The sequence below is a fragment of the Mchenga conophoros genome, linkage group LG18 (genome assembly GCF_057382185.1).
Source record: "Mchenga conophoros isolate Kocher_MC1m ecotype Shallow Benthic linkage group LG18, M_conophoros_male_GT1.1, whole genome shotgun sequence".
In the NCBI taxonomy this organism is placed as follows: domain Eukaryota; kingdom Metazoa; phylum Chordata; class Actinopteri; order Cichliformes; family Cichlidae; genus Mchenga; species Mchenga conophoros.
In genome coordinates this window covers 15,994,440-16,015,772 of record NC_140543.1, presented here as the reverse complement: position 1 = coordinate 16,015,772, position 21,333 = coordinate 15,994,440, and the positions used below count along the sequence as shown (strand labels likewise).

The 21,333-nt window shown below is 40.0% G+C and overlaps 2 protein-coding genes across 2 annotated transcripts in view; both read right to left on the bottom strand.

The window, feature by feature from the left end:
* Positions 1-461: 461 nt before the first annotated feature.
* On the bottom strand, positions 462-17,222 carry npc1 (Niemann-Pick disease, type C1). The gene is made up of 25 exons (XM_085253832.1): positions 17,050-17,222; positions 14,405-14,536; positions 14,145-14,251; positions 13,660-13,805; positions 13,296-13,463; positions 12,922-13,171; positions 11,970-12,052; positions 11,498-11,865; positions 10,672-10,898; positions 10,243-10,343; positions 8,864-8,966; positions 8,589-8,778; positions 8,169-8,351; positions 7,563-7,677; positions 6,951-7,078; positions 6,519-6,653; positions 6,307-6,396; positions 5,855-6,045; positions 5,589-5,704; positions 5,040-5,169; positions 4,752-4,937; positions 3,816-4,047; positions 2,677-2,790; positions 2,340-2,502; positions 462-2,255 (listed from the first exon to the last, which is right to left on the bottom strand). Exons 1-25 carry the CDS (start codon positions 17,125-17,127, stop codon positions 2,173-2,175), a joined length of 3,819 nt encoding a protein of 1,272 aa, XP_085109958.1. The 5' UTR covers positions 17,128-17,222; the 3' UTR covers positions 462-2,172.
* Positions 17,223-18,299: 1,077 nt separating this feature from the next.
* Positions 18,300-21,333, bottom strand: part of egfra (epidermal growth factor receptor a (erythroblastic leukemia viral (v-erb-b) oncogene homolog, avian)) — a 43,797-nt gene continuing 40,763 nt past the window's right edge. Inside the window, exon 28 of the mRNA XM_085253593.1 lies at positions 18,300-20,240. Within this exon, the coding sequence (XP_085109719.1) occupies positions 19,897-20,240 (344 nt within the window). The 3' untranslated portion in view covers positions 18,300-19,896. The remainder of the gene's footprint in view (positions 20,241-21,333) is intronic.

Genomic DNA, 21,333 nt, shown 5'->3' with positions numbered 1-21,333 from the left:
ACAACACATGCTGGCAGGAAGAAGACAGCTCTAGGTTTGGCAACTGCTTTCAAATGGGATGCGACTGTGACTGATGGCCCCCAAAGTGTTGGTGTTGATTTCCAAAAAGCTGCAAAACTTAGATGCTAAACAATCAGCTCCATTAAGACGTCTGTGTAGCTGTGAAATGGTGACATGCTGCAGAAAACTGATTCACTGACTAATTAAAAGCACTGCAGGACCGCTTCTCTGCAAACCATAAAAATTAGGTCACTTCCACTACATAACTGAGAGCGTGGATTCAGGCGCCACACAGTGGTCAGTCTGAGCAGCCTCAGCTACATTTACTGAGTGGGTTATGCTACATTAACGTCTGCTACAGTTCACAGCACTGAAAATAATGAAGAAAAACAACAACAAAAAGCTACATCAGCAAGACTTATAGCATATACTCTGAAAACAACATGAAGTAGGCTCTGCAGTATTTTTAAAAGTACCATTTATTTTATTTTAAAATATTTAGAAACTTAAGAATCCCAAAGGTTTGTTAAATTCAGTTTTGACAACAAAATTCATCATTTTAGACGCGATTAACTGTGTTAAAGCACAGCTCTATTAAAAGAAAACAAAAACACCACAATTCATTATTAATGATTACATCAGCTGTGCAAAAGCATTCTTCATATCCAGTTCAAATTCCAAACAATATCACTGCATCACTAAAAAACAAACATGGAACCATAAATGGGAAGCAATGGGAGGTATTAATGGTGTCAGCAGAGTATACCGTGGGTGTGAAAAAAAAGAAAGTTCACCTCCTTTAGTGGAGAGACGCCGTCACCCGTATCAGACGTGCTGTGACCTGGGTGAAGCAAGTGAACAAGGTCCTGGAATGTAGTTACAATTTCAGAGTGCCCACAAATTAGTTGTTTTTGTTTTTAAAAGGACACCAGAAGGAATTCTAAGACAGTAATGCATGGTAACAAAACTTTAATAGTTAAAAATCAACTACATAATAAATTAAAAAGGTGAAGGGATGACTCTAGATGAGCACAGCACAATAAGTGTATTTTAATTCAGTCCTGTGAAAGCTTTTTCATGGCTGAATGTGAAGCCGCATCTCTCCACCTTCTTGGTGCAACACGTTGCACTGTAACTGTATCTAAACACTTCAATATAAAACCGTTCTAAGCACCATGGCTCCCTTTGCACCTGGCATCAACATGCATTCTGGCTGCATTTAAGTCCAACAATCCACATCTGCAGTCGCTTGAGGCACTAAAGATAAATAAGCAGGTTTGAAAGTAAAAAGCGACAACTACCAATGTGGAAGCAAACAATGCGGAATGCACATATATGGAATGTTTTGGTTGGGCTCTGTGTCACAGTGTTTCAACACTGATGGCGTTTATATCCACCAGATGCAGAAAAAGTCCTCTTTCTTTAACGCTGCTGCTAAGCATAGTTTCTGTATTGCTTTGTTAAACCTGATTAACCTTAGAAAATGTTTACACGCAGCCCACTGGGGTCAAATCGCTGGAATTGGAAAATGTGGTGGATCATTATTTGCTTGATGTGTCGTTTTGTGTGATGTGAAGCTGAAGTTATGATTCATGCTAATGCCAGATATCATAAGAGCCTGTGATACCATTATCATCATTAGCTCTAATGTTGTATAATATCAAATAGCTATATAAAAGTCCTGCTTTGACAAAATCCATTTACATGTTTTTGTGGTTATATACATTTATAATAAAAGTAACCAATATCACCCTTTTTAGTTTTCTCGAATCAGAACCACACGCACCATTTGGAACTGACTGAGGATTTGTCTGTAAAATGATGCCGGGGGTGGTGAATCTCCCACATTCAGACTGGCAAAGTGTCTGTTCTGTGGTATGTTGCTCAAGCTTCAAACTCTGAAGTCATACTTATCCTGTAGTGTGAGTAGGCGGAAGAGGAAGGAGGAGGATTGGTGGGATCCAAAGTCTTCGGAGGAAGTTCGGTAAGTATGTATTCGGGCAAGGCCTCTGGCGCTCCCATTCCCAAAGTATATTCCTGAGTGAACTCCATGCATAGTAGTGGCAATGACGACGAGTGCGTCAGTGGTCACAGAAATTGCTCGCGCTCACACCCACGCATGTCGCTCACAGACAAATAGTTAGTTCATTGTTCACTGGCTCAAGCAAGCTGCTAGTAGTTGAGTAGGCGCTCCCTTTCTGTGCCAGACCAGCTCTTCTTAGCAGCAAACACCTTTGCTTTGTTCACTGACGGACCTGTGAAGAGTCAAACACGTTAAAGTCAGTATAAACAGCCTCTATATTGGTGCACTTGTTTCTTCTATTTACCGCATTACTGACCTATATAGCTGAGCAGTACAGGGAGGAAGATGAGGCCGTGCGCCGCCCCCAGCAGCACTATGGCCAAGTACATCCTAAAATAAAAGACCTGGAAGATCTGCGACTTGGAAAGTGCCAGGATTAAGATGCCTCCAAACTTTGTTAATGTGATCCCACTGAAAACCTGCAGAAAGAGGAAAAAGTTACATGAGGCAGTGATAATTAAAAGTAAACGTGACCCTTTCATCTAGCAGTTTTTTATGCGCTGCATTACCAAAGTGCCAAAATTATTCTTTAAGCCAAAAGAGATCATAATACGACGCCCTCTTGTGGATTTAATGAGAGGTGAAAAACTTACTGAGCTGCCCATGTGAGCTAGGGCCTCCTCAGCACGCTCCACTCTGTTGTTCTTCACACTGACGGTGAAGGCTCGCACGATGTGACTGCAGAACTCCACCGAGATCCCACAGCTCTGCAACAGAGGACAGGAAACACCTCAGTACCACCAACATGAACATTCAGGAGTTCTATTCTGTGTGAGGTTTTCTAATCTTTTTTTTGTGGTTTTTTTGTGTGTGTGTGTGTGTTTTTTTTTTAAATTAATACAACATATTACTTTGCCAACACATCTGCAAACCTTTAGGGATACTGTTACATTGCAAAGACAAAATCCCTGATTGGAGGACTGAAAATGTAAACAGTCCCAGTTTAAAGGGTACAGCGTGTGAACCAGATGCAAACAGGAACAAAACTTGACTACACCTACATTGTGTTCCGTTTCACCTATTCTACAGTAACAATTGGGGAAACAGTGGCTGGAGGCAGCAGCACAAAATGACATCGGCCATGGCAACCTTGCTTTTATATACAAATATACCGAGAACACAGTCAAGCTGGCAGCCACCGGAATCACTGATTGCAAAGATGTGTTTGCAATCTATAGGCGTTTAACAGTGAGAGAATTCTTTGGAAATTTGTCTCACTGATTGCAGTCAGACTGTGATTGTTTGAAGACAGGTTGCCTCCCACAAGGCAATCTGTGCAATTGACTCAAGTAGCTGCTGGAACTGCTTACAATGAGTTGCTGGATGTTAAAGTTTAAAAAAAATAAATAAATAAATAATTCAGTGCAATCACTGGGCAACCACAGATTCTACTCCTATTTGCAAAAAAAAAAAAAAAAGGCATTTTTCTCCTACTGTGACTGAGCTATTAAAGGTTATATCTTTAATAATATCACAAAAAACAACACCTATATAAAACACTTAACGCTCAATGAACCAGTATATTAGGATTAGTTGTTACTGTATTGTGAAAAGCATGCAATAGAAAACAAAATCAACAAAATCTGGGTTTAAAATACAAAGCTTTTTGGTTTTCCACTGTATTAAAGTGGATATTTTGGTTAAATGATAGACTTTCACATGATTACAGTGTAAAACAGGCTCACTCTATCAAACCTAAACTCCGAGTCCAGTGAATTCAAGGTGCTCTTACCATAACCAGGTTCACAAGTGATACTGCATTGAGACTGATGTCCCACAGCCACATGACACCGAACATGTTGACCAGAATCATCGCGATGGTAATGCTGACCAGCACGCCTGCCCACAGCTCGAAGCCCAGCAGCACCGTCGTCACCACAAATATGGCTGCCAGCGAGACGCACAGGTTCAGGATCGTGTCATTCATGATGGTGAGGTACTGCTCGTAAAACACGTAGAAGACGCTGCAAAGGAGGAGAAGACACATTAGTTAGCAATAAACTGTTATCTCAATAGATAAAAGAGTATGTGTTTAATACTTGTATTGAAATATTGGTCTATATGTTTAAAAACAACAAGGAACTGTCGCTTTATTACATTGTATTTTTAAACTAGTTACCAATCATCCTGTTCTGACAAACAGCAAATGTAATTTCATAAAAAAATAAAGTGAAATTTGTAGAGAACAGAAAACGCTTTAATGTCAAACATCTGCATTTCCATAAATGTTAACCTTTCACTGCATTATTCCTGATTCTCCTAGGTAATATTTTTATATTTTGAATTGACCCTGAGGTGCCGTACCCATTTTATTTAGCCCCCACTCCTGGTGCTTCCCACCTGTTTTTGTACTTCGTTAATGTTTTATATCAATAACTTATTGCATTATTGTGAAGCACTTTGGTCTACCTTTGGTTTTAAATCTGCTATATAAATAAAATTGTACTGTATTGTATTGCAATGTTGTTTTCTTTGCTGTGTGTTTATCTACAACCTACTTCCCCACCTCTGATAACCCTAAAGTTTCAGTTCAAAAAATTCAGCATACACCACCATAAACCATAAAACAGCGGCTGAAACTGAAAACTTTTCATTTGGAACAAACTTTAATAAAGAACTATAAAATGATTTATATATATGCGCGGCAGGTTGATACGATAGGTCTTACCTGTAGGCGAAAACTTTGTGGTCCATGGACTCACTGATATTTTTGGCCAGGATTCGAGCCATTTTCAGAGCCTCTACATAGTCTGGGGACTCCTTTAGGATGGTGTGGTAAGTCATGAAGTACGTGGCTCCTACCCCTGTGTTGTTGGGATACAGGTCAACTGCGGCAGCATAGGCTGCATGGCCACTAGAGGAATATGGGAAGAAGTGAAACATCATAATCCACAACAAAGCTGGTACACCGTGCTTTCAATAGAAGGAGGAGATGTCGACAGAGCTTTAAAATTACCCTTTTCCGCATTTCAGGTTGGGGTTGTCAGACAGGAACATGGGTAAAAAGTGCATGAAGTCTTCTCCTTCAGGCCTCTTTTTTCCACTGGGAGTCATCGGCCGACAGGATACACAGGACGAGTTCACCACTGGAAAAATACATCAATCAGTACATATAATTCTGCACATTTATTGTGACAAAAAACACAAGAACAGAAAACTAATAAAGTAACAAGTGAATGTTTTGGAAAGTCTGATATACAACATAGAGGTGATTAACATACAATATATACAGATCACACTGTCAACATTATTACTAAGATTACCATTATCATCACCATGGATACAGATTCCTGCACCTGTTTTTTGTTCTGAAAAATGTAATGCACCTTACTTTAACTGTTTAAGTTCTTATATTGCCTTGTTGTTTTGGCATGGATTATACGTTTTACAGCCATTGTTTCATATGAAGAACTAGAAATAAAAACCTTTGGCCAGACTGGCCCATTGTAACGGCAGAGTTATGGGGTTATGAAACAAGCGTTCAAAGCACTGAATAAAACTTTACCGGAGGCATTGCAGAAGGCCCCGGTGGTGTTGTAGTACCGACAGCAGGTGGACTGAGGCTTAACCCAGTCAAAGTAGTCATCCAGCCAGGAGGATGGTGTGCTGGCAATGCTTGTGCTATAAGCAGAAGAACAAATAAATAAATAGCTCTGGCATCACAACATCAAAGCAGACAGGTTTCAAAACCTTTGCAGGATCTAAAGTTTAGCAATTGATATATTAATTTACACAAACACTTAAACAGTTGGATCAGGAGCTCAGACTTACTAGTTGCTTATAAGTGAGGCTGTGTAGACCTGCTGCACCAGGGAGTTGTTGTTACACCCCACCCCTCCACACACAGCATTCTGACCCTCTGGGCTACTGTAGTTGAGACCTTCCTCTACCACAAAGTAAACAGGTGCTCCAGTGTGGAGATACTCGCTCATGTTCTTGAAGTACTGCAATACATACGAGTCCTAGAAAGAAAGAAACTGTCAGAGCTGCCCGCAGGAAAAAGGATGTGAGACAAGATATCGTGCTTGTTCCATGCCCCCCCACACACACAGCTGTGAGAAATTATGGCACATTACATGCATGATTTAGCTTCCTGAATGACTAAGCAGCAAACTAACCAGACTACAAATTTCAATGTCACTGCTGAATGTTGCTACAATCAACCTGTAGACAAACTTTTCCAAAAGTATCAAAATGGTTGAAATGGTGTACATAAAACTTACATCCGGCATGGATAATTTCTGGTCCAGTCCGATCTCAACTTTATTCACCACAGCAATACTGAAGGAGAGCATTCCCACAAACACTGCCACCTATAAATAACAATGATCATGAATGCATGCTCATGATAAACAATTCTTCAAATCAAACCCAAAAACCTGTTTTTAGCTAATTATTAAAAGGCAGGCGTGCATGACTGCACTGAGGTACTCACTATGACCGGTCGCACCCACTCTGTGAGGATGAATGGGGCGAAGACTTTCTTGAAAAACTGGAACAGGAAGCCATCTGTTTTGATTTCCTGTCCTTCTGGCAGCGTCACGCAGCAGCAGATATCAAGTCGATTCCTCTATTAGACACAAACAACAAAGCATTTGATAAGTGTACGTTACCACTACTGACCTAGTCTGAAACTATCAAGAATATGCACTCAAACATTTGTTATTGAGATTCAAATACACTCCAAACTCCACTAGGAAATTTGAACAATAAGAAGAAACATCACTGTACCAATTTCATTTTAAATCTCCTCAAAATTAGATTAAGAGTTTGCTGGGACTGAAACTTTCAGCTTAAATATTTGGCAAAACATCTCCATAAACCCTCAGTCTGTAAATCTCTAACTCTGTTCATATGATCGTCTCACCTCTTGCCTTTTAGCGTCCAGACCGAGCAAGCTGACAAAGCAACTGATCTGCAAAAGGAAATCAATAAAAACAGCCAAGCCAGCAAACATGGAGAACGTCCTGACTGCTGGCATGCTGGTCAGCGCTCCTGGAAAAGAAAAAGAAAAGAATTATTTTATCAGTATGTGACTCACCAGGGCATTTTGACACATTTTGTGGCCATGGCAACAATTCGGCCCCAAAAAAAAAAATAAAAATAAAAAAAAAGCAAAAAAAAAAATAAAAAATAAAAAAAATAAAAAAAAATTGTTCCAGCTTTTAATGCCTTTGATAAGTGTAATGGAAACAAACACTATTAGAATCAAGATTCAGACAATCAGCGTTACACAGCCTTGGCATACAGTCAGAAGAGTGAAATAAATAGCACCGTCACTGCCAAGTGACTCAGTTGTTAGAGATTTGAAATAGTCCCATCAGTACAAACAGTGTTACAGAGCATTTATTATACAATCACTGTTGTATGAACACTATGTCAGGGTAGGTATTGATGATAAAAAGAGCAGTTTGATCTGAGAGCTCTCTGTGTACTTGATGTAGTAATAAAGGAAAATGTAATAACCGATCTATTTTACCCAGGAAGAAGGCGACAGTCTCAGAGAAGGAGGACAGAAACAAGCTTGGGGCGATGTCTCCAAGAATACGACCGATCTGCTGGTGGAGTTCTTCCTGTGGCATCCGCTCATCCCTCTGTTCGAAAATACAAATGAAGAACCAATTTAGTACACGTAGCTGGTACAAAAGGGACCCATTTTTATTTACAGCTCCATTTTTCTATTCTTGGACTCACCAGAGTAGCTTAACATGATTCACCGTCCGAAATAATCCTTATTAATCTTACACTGGGCTTGAGCGCAGCCCCTCAGTTCATCATCCATCTGAAACATGCCATCTTATCTCCCCTTCTATTTAGACCACCCCCTCTTTACTCTGATTGGTTGTCAGCCTGACTGACCTTTTGGCAAACATGGATCACTTGCAGATAAGCTGACCTCATTATCTGAACGTTTAGTTATGCTTATAAGAAAAAACCCAAACCAAAACAAAACATAATAGAGAGACAGAAAACTGGACAATAATTTATATTTAATATTAATAAAGGTCTAGAGTAGCACCACATTATATGGCAAACCACTTGTTAATTATGTGTCAGTTTAATGGACTGGATTGAAAGAGCTTACCTGGTATGTCTGTACTATGATAAAGATGTTGTCCACTCCAACAGCCAGCACAAGGAAGGGAATGACCTCAATCACAATGAGCGTTAGTGGGACACCACAGTAGCTGAAGATCCCCAGTGAGCAGGCCACAGAGCTCAGCACAATCAGGATACCTGCTATACCCAGGGAAATCTTAGAGTCCACCTGTAGGGGCAAAAGTATAAAAAGCCCATTATGTGCACACTTTATGCACGACTAGGAAAAAAGCTGCCAATCATGTTGATCCAGTTTAGCTAAATTAAAGTCATGTGTTAAATTCTATGGTCACAAACAGGAAGGAGGAGTTACAAAGCATAATGTGTCAAACTATTTCAGGCATGGATTATGTTCACTGATCATTAAAAGCACATGCACAGTGAAGAGAAAGAATTTAATTTTTACCAGCACTCTTCTAAAGCTGTGGATGTGACCCAGGGCCAAGGAGATGTAGATGAACATAATGCCATAGCTGAGGACCACAGTGCTGATGTCGCTGTTGCTCTCTCTGTTGATCTCATCTTCAATGCTCCTCTCTGCACTGAAAGCGATGGTCAGGTTGGGGTTGCTGAAGTTCTTCATAAATTTGATGAACCTGAAATGGAAGCAAAAAACCCAGATGTTAACGTAGGAGCAGCATCTTGAGCTACCGTGAGCTTATTGATCGTTTGTTGTCTCACTCGTTTTCCCATGCCCGAGCTTTCTCCAGTCTGACGGTATCATTCAAATAGTTGTTGATGGGAAAAGTGATCACGAGCGCAGTGGCATTGTTGTAGTTTGTGTCTGTAGTGGGAAAAGAAGGAATACAAAAAACAAGATGCATGAACCACTTAAAATGCTTCTCATTTATCAATCATAATAATTAGGATTACTGAACTGACAGTTATTGCTTAATGTTCCTTTTGAAAAAGTGTACAGATTAAAATGGCTTCTAAATTACATCGTCACACTTGGCTGAAGACAAAAATGGGAAGTTGTTCTTACTTTTGATTTAGGCTTTATTTGGATGCAACATTTCAGATCTAGTAATGCTCCATATTCTTGCTATTAGTACTTGAGTCATTTGTTTTTCATTTTCTAATTGTAGTACAAGATCAGTTCTAATGATGTTGCACTACACTATAATAAATGCAATGCCACAGTTTATTCTGAATCAACACTACTACAACTGCAACATAGCCCAACACCATCTAAACCTCGCCCCGATACTTGTCTCCAACCTGAGCGGTCCCCTCTAAAGTTATTACAAAACCCATCCTTCCATGGTAACTCCAACAAAATATTACAACATAAAATGAATAAAATTAAATTAATGTAGGTATAAATGAATTATATAATCAGTCATTTGGAAGGCCAGACATTTTCTTCTACAACAATCATGCACTGTAGTACTATTATTATTATTTTTTAATTTACCTATTTATATATTTTATAACTTAACACCACTGAAATTTAAACATGTTATTTCCCCCGTTGGATTTTTCCTGCTTTTAACTTGCACAGAATTATCTCTCTTTTTTTTTTTTTTTTTCATTGTTTGTTTTGTATGCATTTCATGGCACTTTTTTTTAAAAATCTATTCCATTATTTTATTATAATTTCTAATCAAATTTTTGGCACTTTAGGCCCTCCATACACTGCTACAAATGGAAAGTTTATACGCAGAGTACAGCAAGTGATCAAAGACCAAAGTGTTTCTTTCAGCACAGTAAAACTCAATAAAGGAATAATACGAGAAGCTGTAAACCAATTATGTAACTACTGTAGGGGAGAAAAAAAAAAAAAAAACTATTCCCACAGTTCTGGGACAAACAGCAGTAATGATTTGCACTTAGAATTGCTTTTCTATGAAACGTGTTGCATGCAACTTAAAAGTACAATTTCATTAAAACAAAATTCGGAATTGGTGAATACGCAAGTTTCCCCCCCAATGCAACAGTTTAACTACCAGGGTGGCGTCCAAACAACTTTTAACATACAAAGCTGTGCCAGTATAACCCCCATGCTCTGATTGAAGTTGTGTCAAACCGAAGTCATGTGAATATACTTCACAACTCACCATCGTATCCTCCCAGTGCAAGCCAAGGGAAGACAGGGCCACCAAAGGTGCCTAAACAAGGGTCATGTAGCATAGTGGTGTCATTGAGGGAAGCCGGTGCACTGCACAAGCAAAGAGAAAACAATTATGTTAAAGACAACCGTCAGTAAGGGTTTGCAGAAATCTGCGTCACATAAACATTTATTGCACATGACAGCGAATGAGGAAGTTTGAGTGCACTATTTTAAGAAGACACTTTTTTCAGTGACCTCAACTGCACAAAGGAGATTCTTGTTAACTGCAGGTGCCATTTTTCAACTGTTGGTTTGCTTTTTTTAACTTTTAAAAATATTTCTTAGACATTTAACACAAATGTGACAGCAATTAAAACAAGCTGATAAGAAAAGTAAAGGCTAAATCTATCAATAAAACAGATACAAATACTTTTACCTGACACAGTAGAGGAAGTGGTCATGATAGTCAGCCCAGATATAAAATTCATCTCCCATTAAGTGATCCAGTGTAGCGTGGCTGTTCTGGAAGTAGTTTAGGACACTAAGAATTGTACAGTTGTCATTGTACGGAGCCAGAGGAGCCAAGCAGATGTCCTTCAGGGTAACGGATTCTTGATTATATGAGGCTACGAGGCCTTCAATTTCAAGCTGCAGATCCAGGACCTGGTAAGTTGAAAGAAAATGGAAAAAGAAAGGAGAACCTTTTAACCACCGTATGAAAAATTTGCTTGCTTTTCACGTGCAAAGCTTCTATTTTATCTAACAAAGGAAACAGTGACGTTGTTACAGAATTTACACACTGACAGCATTGTGGCTCGGTGGTTAGCAATGTTGCTTCATAGCAGAACGGTCTCTGGTTGAAAACCTGCGTGAGTCTGCATGTTCAGCCAATGCCATTAATGTGGAATATATTAGCCAAGGATACGCTCAAAACAGAGACACCATGGTGCTGTATTTATTTATTTATTGAAGATAAGAAAGTCGCTTGTGTACATTGGGAGAGCATTAAATCATATCTAACCTCATTGAAATATTTGGATGGTTCGTTAATACCTTTTGTTTAAACTTCTATATAGTTTATATGTGTCAAAAATTGTCAAAGTAGACTGAACAGGCTTCCAAAATAAACCAGTGTGTGAATGGGTGAATGACTGAATGTAGCGTAAAGCGCTTTGGGGTCCTTAGGGACTAAGTAAAGCGCTATACAAATACAGGCCAATTGTTTTTTTTTTTTTTTTCAAACCAGTCTGACTTCAACTCACCTGATGCAGGAGCTCTTTGTTCAGAACCGAACCGAATGGGAAAGATCCTCCAAAATACGGATTGTAGGTCTCATTGAGCTCGAGTGGAGTAGTTATGATGAGCTGCACAGTTCTAAAGAAAGGTCCAAAGTGTTTGTCGAAGTAATCCTTCTCTTGACGAGCTTGGCTCTTGGGAGATGACCAGAGCTCAACGGGGTCGGTGGTGATGCGCATGTAGGCCAGGCCCCCAGCTGAGGCTCCCACCAGTACCAGGCAACAGAAGAGGATGAGAAATGGATGCCTCACGCAGAAGGAACCCCAGGAGCTGAAGAGCATCCGCAGGCCATTCTCAAAACGCTCACCCAGCGTTTCACAGCATGATGCATTTACTGAAAGGTAGGAAATACCTAGAACTTAGTTTGGGCTGTGTGGTAATTACATCAAGACACATTTGGAGAAATTATGCAGTCTCAATGACATTTCATAGCTGTACCTTGATCAGGATCATCACTGTTAAGTGACAGTGGGTTATTACTGTCCAAAATGGGGCCATACTCAGATGTGATAGCTCTTTTCCTGCAAAGAAGGACAAACATACGATATCATCCAAATCTGTTTTCCACTATGAAATATATTCAGCTACATTATGTACTGCTTGACACAGGACCCAACAGTATACAATCAGAAAGATTTGTTATTTTAATTATTCAACGAATTATAAGATGCAGTTACAATTTCAATGTAAAGCAAGGTGCAAGGCACTCCGCCCCCCGCCCTTTTTCTTTTTAAATTTGCCTGATCAATTAGTTTATGACCTTTTGCCTGCTTAACTTCAGAGAGTGGCATTTGCATTTGGAAGTTGCGACTAAATGAATTCTCAGGGCAAGTAAATCAGACAATTCCTATGCTATAAAAACAACACCGGTTCCTGCTCTTTTCATATGAATGTTTGAGTGAATGAATGAGAGAGAGAATATCAGGAGTGGGATAAACAGTCTGGTAAACTTATGGGAAAAATAAAATGAATCACAAAACGTGGCAACTTGAAAAGGCTCGAGTTCCAACTCAAGGCAAAAGTGGTGGATGCTTGCAGGATCCTTTGAACAGTAGTGATAATTTAAAAGAATCACATCAACTCTTTGGACAGACAAACGCAAAATCAGCATGAGTGACGATGTATTTCCCCAGATGAAAACCAAACCATAAGCAGAAAAACAAAAAACAAAAACAAAAAACCTGACAACTGAAACCAGCTGCAGTTAAGGCCTGGCAAAGCATCAAACCTCTTCACACAGTCATCGCCTTTACCCATCATGCGCGTGCAGTCAACCCTCAAGGCTTATCTCGTACCAGAAAAACCCTGCTTAACCTTGAAGTGTGTCATCATACAAATCTCTCCACATCCAACTATACAGTGTGTGTTCAAAGCTAAAAAATTCCATTACCTGTAACACCACACTCCCAGAAGAACTCCAAAAAAGATGAGCAGGAAAGCCATGTAGGAGATCCACATGATGACAGCCATGGCATCGATACCAAGGATGGTCCATGGAGGCGGGAGCAGTGGAGGTACGGGTTTCGGGCCGCAGGACTTGGCGCAGTCCTGACAGGAGCACGGACCTGAACCATCCTCCAGGCTTTCGTTACAGGCGTACGTATTGTTGTTCATGGGAGTGTAACCAGCCAACGGGACATCTAGAGTAAAGACATTGCACATCACAGGACAACAGAGGGATCAGACACTTAAAAATACTCAAGCTCAGAAAACTACTGCTTTTGTGGAAAAAAAAAAAAAAAAAAGTACTTGAAAAATACTGACCTGTGAATTTTGGATCGATGGGAAAAGGGGTCTGTTTATTCTTGGTATTGAACATGAACTGGATCCAGTTGGTAGCATTGCATGCTTCTGCAGTCTTGCCACACAGAAGAGATAAGGCCTTCACATTGCTAGATGGTGCCTGGACATCCTTGCATGCATTGTACATGGCTGGCAGAAGTCAAATGACATAATTTTAAAAACAAGGCAAAAAACAAAAAGGTGGCATATAAATAATTAAGTCAACTCCAAATTTAAATGTTATAATTATCAGTCACCAAAAATGAAACAATTACACAAGAATTTGTATAGAACTGATCAAGCTCCCTACTGTTACAATACTGGGAATTCTGGCTAAAAACCTCACCGTTAGAAAATGTTTGTCCAATATAGTATTGCACTGCCATTACGTCTTCGCCAGTAATATTGGTGACATTCATAAACTGACTCTGGTGTGGACTGCAAGTCAGCTCACAGAAGAGGTTCATGAGATTGTAGAAACACGCCGGGCACCTGCAGGCAGCCGCACAGTCAGACAGAAACAGGGAAACAGATTTGCTGCTATAACTCACAAAATAATACAACAAGTTAAAGTGTAAAAGTCTGTAAAGGTTTCTTGGAGAAAACAAAAGTGTGCTGAAATAAAATGAAATTCCTTTGGCCTTTGAGCGAGTCCATGTCTAAATCAATTAACTGGAAAATGCAACGTTGACACTTGAAACATGGAAGACTGTCAGTATGCTGTGTGCCACTGCAGAGTTTATCATCAGAAATTTTTAAAAAAGGGAACAACGATGCCAAGTCAAGCAGGTCATGTGTTCTGGCAGTTTATTATATAACATCTTTGCGTACCGAGACAGGAACTGAAGTGGCAGCTGGAGACTGCCTTTGAGGGTTCGCAACTGGTCAACGTTGCAGCAGAGACTTTTGTTTCCATAGTCGTACCCAGGACAGAGCTCCTTCATATTCAAACACAAAGAGAATGACAACACTTTATAAGAAGATTTCTGTAAGAGGAAACCTGTGGGATGCTTTAGGTGTCAAAAAATGTGAGCAATAAGAGAAGAAACCCCCCCCCCCAAAAAAAAAAAACATCAAAGGGCTGTACGTACAGTGAGAAGCAGATAACCATCAGGTGGTAGTGGCTTAGGTGGACCAGTGTAGTTGCAGTTGTACTTTTTTCCAGGCACAGGCGAGTTACCGCACTCACCGTACCACACGCAGTGATGGGCCGCAACATGATACTTGTAAAACAAGAAAATCAGAAGTCATTTATTTAGTGATCGCAGCGACAACTGCAGTGCAAGTTTATGCTCGTTTCAGCTGCACAGTCCAGTACAACATGTTTTTTGTTTTTTTTAACTCATGTGACTCAACTTCAATTTTCACCAAGTGAGGATATGGTCAAAACCAAGAGGGCAAAGAGAAAGCCCAGACGCATTTAGTTTCTCTAAAGGCTACAGCAGACCATATGACTTTGTAGACCAATGACCTGACTTCCTTTAGATACATTTCCGCCTCAAAGACTTTCAGAGTGAGTGTGCTTTGAGGGCTGCAGAGATTTATGAAAAAAAAAAAAAAAAAAAAAAAAAAAAAAACACCAAAAAACTAAAACTGTGATTAAATGTAATTGATAAAAGTTTACAAGATTAAATATCAACTCAGGATGTTGGAATGAGACTTGAAACAGTGGCAGCAGTTAGAAATGCTAGCACTTACACAGTGATTTTTTTTTTTTTTTTTTAATTCGTCTCACTCACTCTCAATCACTTTTTTCTATAAGGTCTAATATTCACACACACCAACTTAAACTGGGGTTCAGCATTGTGCCCAGGCTGGGGCTAACTGGGGAATCGATCCACCAACCTACCTCCTGAGCCACAGCAGAAGTGGGTGGCCCTTACGAGCGTTCAAACATGTGTGAAAAGAGACCACCCCTTAACAGAACCACATTTATGCATTCTTGCATTTGTGTTTGAGAGTAATGAGAGTTCATCGGTACATGACTGCAGATTCTCACTTCCCTTACACAAACGCAAAGAGTGGCCACATTTGTCTCTCTCCATTCCTCTCCTGTCATCCCTCCAAGAGGGTGAAGAGCTGAAGTGAATAGAGGGAGGTTTCCTTGCTTTCACTCCTCTCCGCCAGCTTTTCCTCCAGCAGACTGTGTGACTTTCATTGAAACTGCTTAAGGGGATTTAACAAATTTGGATGCAGACGACATTTAACAGAGTTAAATATCAGACCGGGTCTCATTTCCTGTGTTTCTAGTATCTTGTGCTTTGTATGTCTGAAAATAGTCACTTCACTTCTGCAAACATGTTTTCTTTTCATCTGGTATTTTTAAGAATACCCTTTGAAAAGCAGACAGACACATTTCTCAGTTTTTGTTTTCCAATCAGTCAACCATGGAGAGATACTCTTACATAAAGATTTAAAACTAAACTTTTTTTTTTTCTGTTTATTCAGCATCAGTGCGCTCTCACATGCTTTTTGCTTTCCGATGAGTAACTTAAGGAAGTTGATTCACTTACTCCACAAACTTTTATGGGAAAGCCTGTCACACTTTGTCCTACTCGTGTCTTGTGGTGCGAAGATGACACTTGATATTAGAATATCACTAAAAATTGAAAGTGCAGCCAGAGCTAGTGACCAAACTCTGCATCTATCAAAATTAAGTCTTGTTAATTCAGGGTAAAAAGCAAAACTCCGCCTGGGAATATTCAGAGAAATTCACCTCAACTCAGGAGCCATGCATACTCAGAGCCTTTGCTAAAATACTTTCAGCTTCATCCACAGCAGCCACAAATCAATACTCTTTCACTGATTTTGACATTCCTGCTGCTTCTGTCAGGATATCTTATCCTAAAGAGGTAATGATTAATCAGATTCTGGTGTTTTAGCAGGATTTCAAAAAAGTGCAGTCAGTGGACTGACCTAATTACATCATGAGGAGAGCAAACAATGCAGTGACAGTCAGGAGCTGGGAGGCTTAGCATTATCTACATCTGATTAAATCACAGACAAATTCTTTTTTTTTGTCTGCTTTGATCAAAAATCCTTTAAACTGATCTTAAATTATTTTATGGGTATTTCTTAAGGAGATGCAGTAATTTAAACGTTTATCAATACATGCAGAAGTTGAAGCTGGCACACAAAACTGTGCTTTTTTTTTTATGTGAATTGATGTTAATCTCAAAATAAACCCCAGTAGTTTCAAGTCTCATGAGCGTCTGTATTCTCTCATTGCACCATTTTTTTCCAGCAGCTCCGCGGTTACTACATCAGCTACATGACGTGTAGTTCAAATACTTGATACATCCAAATAAAAAGCGAATTTTTCACCACAGCTATTCCTTCTAACTAGCTAGCTTTTAACTCGCAGGTTTTGTTCACCCTTTGACAGGCTTGAGATTTTAGCGACATTTATCATAGCTGTGATGACATTTCGGGAGCCATTAGTCAGCACACAAATCTGGTTTCGACAATCGCTGAACCTAGAACCTGTACACGCACCGCCGGTCTCATGTTAGTCCGCAACAAAGCAGCAGTACTAACCCCAGCTATATGTTCAAACCGACATTAAGCCAATTATCGTCTAATATTGTCTTCAATATATGCAAAATAGGGTGAATACTTTTAATAGCTCAACTCAGCCTAAATCCGAGTTTCCCTCGACAACTGATAAACAAACACTAGCTACGCCTGAGCTGAGTCATTAAACAGTCACGAGAGCGGTGACGTAAATCAAACTTACCGATCTAAAATAACCCTCGGCCAGGAATATAACGAGGAAAAGCAGACTTAAGAAGCTTCTCCCTGCCATGAGCCCCATCTCGGTGCCTGAAACGATCAAATTCAACTGACTTGCTCAGGTAAACTTTACATTTCCTCACAACTGTCTTCTTCTTCTTCTTCTTCCTCCCAATATTTATTTGGGGCGGAGATAAATATTTATCCCAGCGCTGCCCCCTAGCGACTAAGATGACCCACTGCACCACGAAGGCCACGAAAGGAACTCCCCCATTTAATTTAATAATCCCCGTTACCTTTTTTTTTATTGTCTTCACGTGAATTCACATGATTAAACTAGGGATTAGAGTGTTCTTGAGTCAGATACATTTGGGTTGTAGTGATAGACATCTCCTTGCTTACATAATAAATGATTTACCTTATTTTAAGACAATAGAAAAATTATTTAACCTTAGCTTATAAGGGGAAACCATATATACCTTATAATAAAATCTAACATTTTTTAACATCTATGGAACATATCATACAGTAGTCAATCATCCGTATCAGTTTACCACTCACAGCCCTACCCTGACCTATGTCATAAATACAATCATTAAAAAAGTGACTGTACTTTATGTAAATATGTGTGCCAAGAGTTTGTTTGTTTCAAGATTTGTCCCGGGGTTGATGTGGCATTCCTTGGCCTTCCTTTTCCCAACTATTTTTAAACACTGCCAACCAGGAAGTGAGCATTTCTATTTTATTCTGATACCACAAACCACATGTGTTTTCAGCATTCCTTTGAAACACACAAGTTTGAATATTTTACCAAAACAGGGTAGAGTTCTGGCTCATGTGTCACCTGAACAGCTTTATATTACTGTTATAATTATGTATTCTGGAAATGTCCAAAGACAGGACAGAAACTTCAAGAAAGCAGAGGATATTTCCACATTTCCCCTGAAGCCAAACGATTTAATTTACCTTTGATCCTGCTGCGATGTTAGTGGCTCTCTGCAGTTGCAAATCTAATTTAAATAATTCTTTCCTGCAGGCTGACGTTTTAATTTCAAGTTTTTCTGCCCACAACCCAGCAGTCATTACCTTATCTCATGTCCTGGTGCACACAGCTAAAATTCAATCAAGAGCATATCTTGATGTCCGGATCTCTTTAAAGCTGTGAGCAGAACACCTTAATGCATCGTTGTTTCACTAAAACAGAAACGGGAAAGCATTCAGGCTGCACTGAAATAACAACAAACAGGAGACATGTCCATAGAAAATAAGATTTATTCATTTACACTTTTGAATGAAATAATCACAATTCAGGAATAAGTGCATATTCACATATGATATGACAAAACTGTGTACTGAGTATAAATTACAGGCGACTATGCCGGGTTATATTACAGCATACACACTGTTACCTGTACATGTACCTGTGTAAAATCTGCAAAGGTAGGTTTACAGGCTGCTACAAAACTATATTCCCTTAAAACTAGGAATAAATATTTGTGAGGCTTAATGCTGCTGCAGGACTAAAAAAGGCTTTAAAGCTAGGAACAGATTCATAGATGGACTGTCAACATTTTTTGCGAAACAACAAGGAACCAGCCAAAAGGGTTCTGGTGATAATAACAGACCGCGGGCGTCAGAAACATTCATCTCTAAAATATGTCCCAGGGAAGTGCAACTACTGCTACAGTTCAAACAATTTACTCAAACGGCCTAAGACAGGTCAACCAGCATTTCAAACATGGTACAAACAAGACAAACGTACTATATATATAGATCACAACTGGTGCTGCTGAGATTTTTCCCCAACTTGTCTATCTATGATGTGGTTTTTGCTTGCCCAAAATAAAAAAACAAAAACAAAAAAACCCAGCTGTTTTCTGAAAAGTACTCAGTCATGAGGGCTACAAATGACTTCCTTAATACTCAGACTTTAGTATGACACACTGATAAAAAAACCTCAGACTATCTCGCTTTGTGGGTCTCCACAAATATGCTTCATGTTACAAGAACGCTGCCGATTCTGAGCTACAAAACACAGCAGGACGAACGGGAACATTTGCTGTATTTACCATCACATTCTCCACATAGTTACGACAGGGAAAAACAAGAAGCTCAGCTCTCTTGTTCTATGCCAGGTGATGCGACAGTCTTTTTTAATACATACAGAATTAATTTAGAACATAAAGATCACACATTAAAATGACAATTCACCAGAATTCCCCTTTATGCCGACTGTACATTCCCTACATTCCAAGGTATTTGACTCATCCTCTAGGCGGGGTGCCAAAGGAATTCTGGGGAATCTTTAAAAAAAAAACTCCCTTTAATCTTTTTGACTTCACCACAGAGAAACAGCCTCTAACTAGCGAGTCTACAATGCATGTACCTCAAGTTGTGTTTTTGGGTTGCGCTGCCCGCTTCGGCGTTCTTGAAATATTACCGGAGGTGTTTACACGCTTTTAATAGCATTCCTCCACCAACACATTTGGATCACAACATCTTTTGTGCATAGCATCTACACATTTCTACTTCTCACATTTTCAGAAGAGAGTTTCTCTTCCTGTCAGGAGGTACGTCACAAAGGTGGAGTCTATCTGGTCTCTTAAGGTCAGCTGAGACATGCGAAACAACTTTTGTCGTTCTCATTGGTAGTTTGGAGGTGGTGTGAAAAAAAAAAGTCTTTGGAATGAGACTGGTTTAACTTGAAAGCATGCCAACAATGCTGCTCAAACTGTCAGCTGACTCCATAAGATAGGACAGAGTAGGGTGGTACCACTCAGCAATCCAGCCAAGATACTGAAGATAACGCCTTTCATAAGTAGTCTCTTATTTCTTGTCACATTCCACTAAGTCAGTCCGGGCCCAGGTACTCTGCATTCTCCGCTGCCGGTATGTGTCCATTGGTGTGGGTCTTGAAGGTGGGAGTGAAATCCTGTTGGTAGTCGGGGTTGTCTATGCTTTGCTGAGGCAGGTATTTCTCAATGCTGTGGACCGTGCCGTTTGACGTGAGCGGGAGGACGGCCGGGGACAGAATCTCATTGAGATATTCTGGTCCGGCGGCCCCGTTCTTAAAGTAGTTCAGGTATTCTGTCTCCGTATGGTCCGAGGAGATGGTGGGAAGAAGGGTGCGAGGTGGACCGGGATGCTGATAGATAGGATTCACCACATCTGAGATGGGATTCTGGTTCATGTAGCCTGCAAGAAAGGCATTTACATTAACGAGGGCACCAGACAATTTCTCTGATCATAACAGGAGCGCCGCATATTTTAGGGTATTTATTTATTTAGATCAACTGACTATTTAGACATGGCATGAGTGAAGGCTAAAAGATGAGTCATGACATGCAGCAGAGACCCCTGGTTTGATGCGCCACGAGCTGAAACCATCAGTGCAGGTCTTTTCCGAAAGCTCCCAAATAATGCTGTAATCTTTACGTTGAGCTATTTGCATATATTAGAGCTATTTCTTATATTTTGTAACTTATATTATTATATATATATATTGTATTATTTAATTTAGTTCAGTCTGTTACTGTTCTTATTACCTTGGAGCCACTGTAACCACATACCTTTCATAAGGATTAATAAAGTATTCTGATTCTGAAGACAAAATGCTACAAATCTACAAATCTATGCAGAAAGGCATTAATAAGACTCATTTTATCCAACAAAGAAAGTCTTCTTTTTCTTGTTTTTCTTCTTCTGCCTCTATCTCACCTTGTCCCTATCATCCTCATCATCACTAACCCTCTCTCCGTGTCCTCTTTCATTACATCCACGGCAACTCCATCTCTCACATCCTTTGTCCAGTATATCTACGATCCCTCCTCTGCACATGTCCAAACCATCTCAGCCCGGCCTCTCTAGCTTTGTCTCCGAGCCTGAGCCGTCCCCCTGATGCACTCGTTTCTAATCCTGTCCATTCTTTTCACTCCTGATGAAAATGTTCAACTCTGCCACCTCCGGCACCACCTCCCTTTTTTTTGTCTGTGCCACCGTCTTAAGACCGTACATCATAGCAGGTCTCACCACCATCCTGTAAACCTTCTATTTCACACTGCTGTCCTTATCTCACAAGTCACCCCTGACACTTGTCTCCACCCACTCCACTCTGCCTGTACTCTCTTGTGCACTGTCTGATCTTTGGATGGTTGACCCCAGGTATTTAAAGTCAGCTCCCTTCGCTACTCTACTTCTCACATCATCCCTGCTTCACCTGCCTCCCTCTCATCTCCAAAGAAACTGGGACATGAATAGGTGTGGCACGTCAAGGTTGATAAGCATTAAA

Bases quoted from the DNA above. Each gene is read 5' to 3' on its own strand.
- npc1 (XM_085253832.1), bottom strand. From the start codon at position 17,127: ATGGGGCTCATGGCAGGGAGAAGCTTCTTAAGTCTGCTTTTCCTCGTT. The intron at 14,537-17,049 runs GTAAGTTTGATT...TTGTTTTACAAG, and splicing joins CCGAGGGTTATTTTAGATCG to TATCATGTTGCGGCCCATCA. The intron at 12,053-12,921 runs GTAATGGAATTT...CCTTCTTTGCAG, and splicing joins CTGGGAGTGTGGTGTTACAG to GAAAAGAGCTATCACATCTG.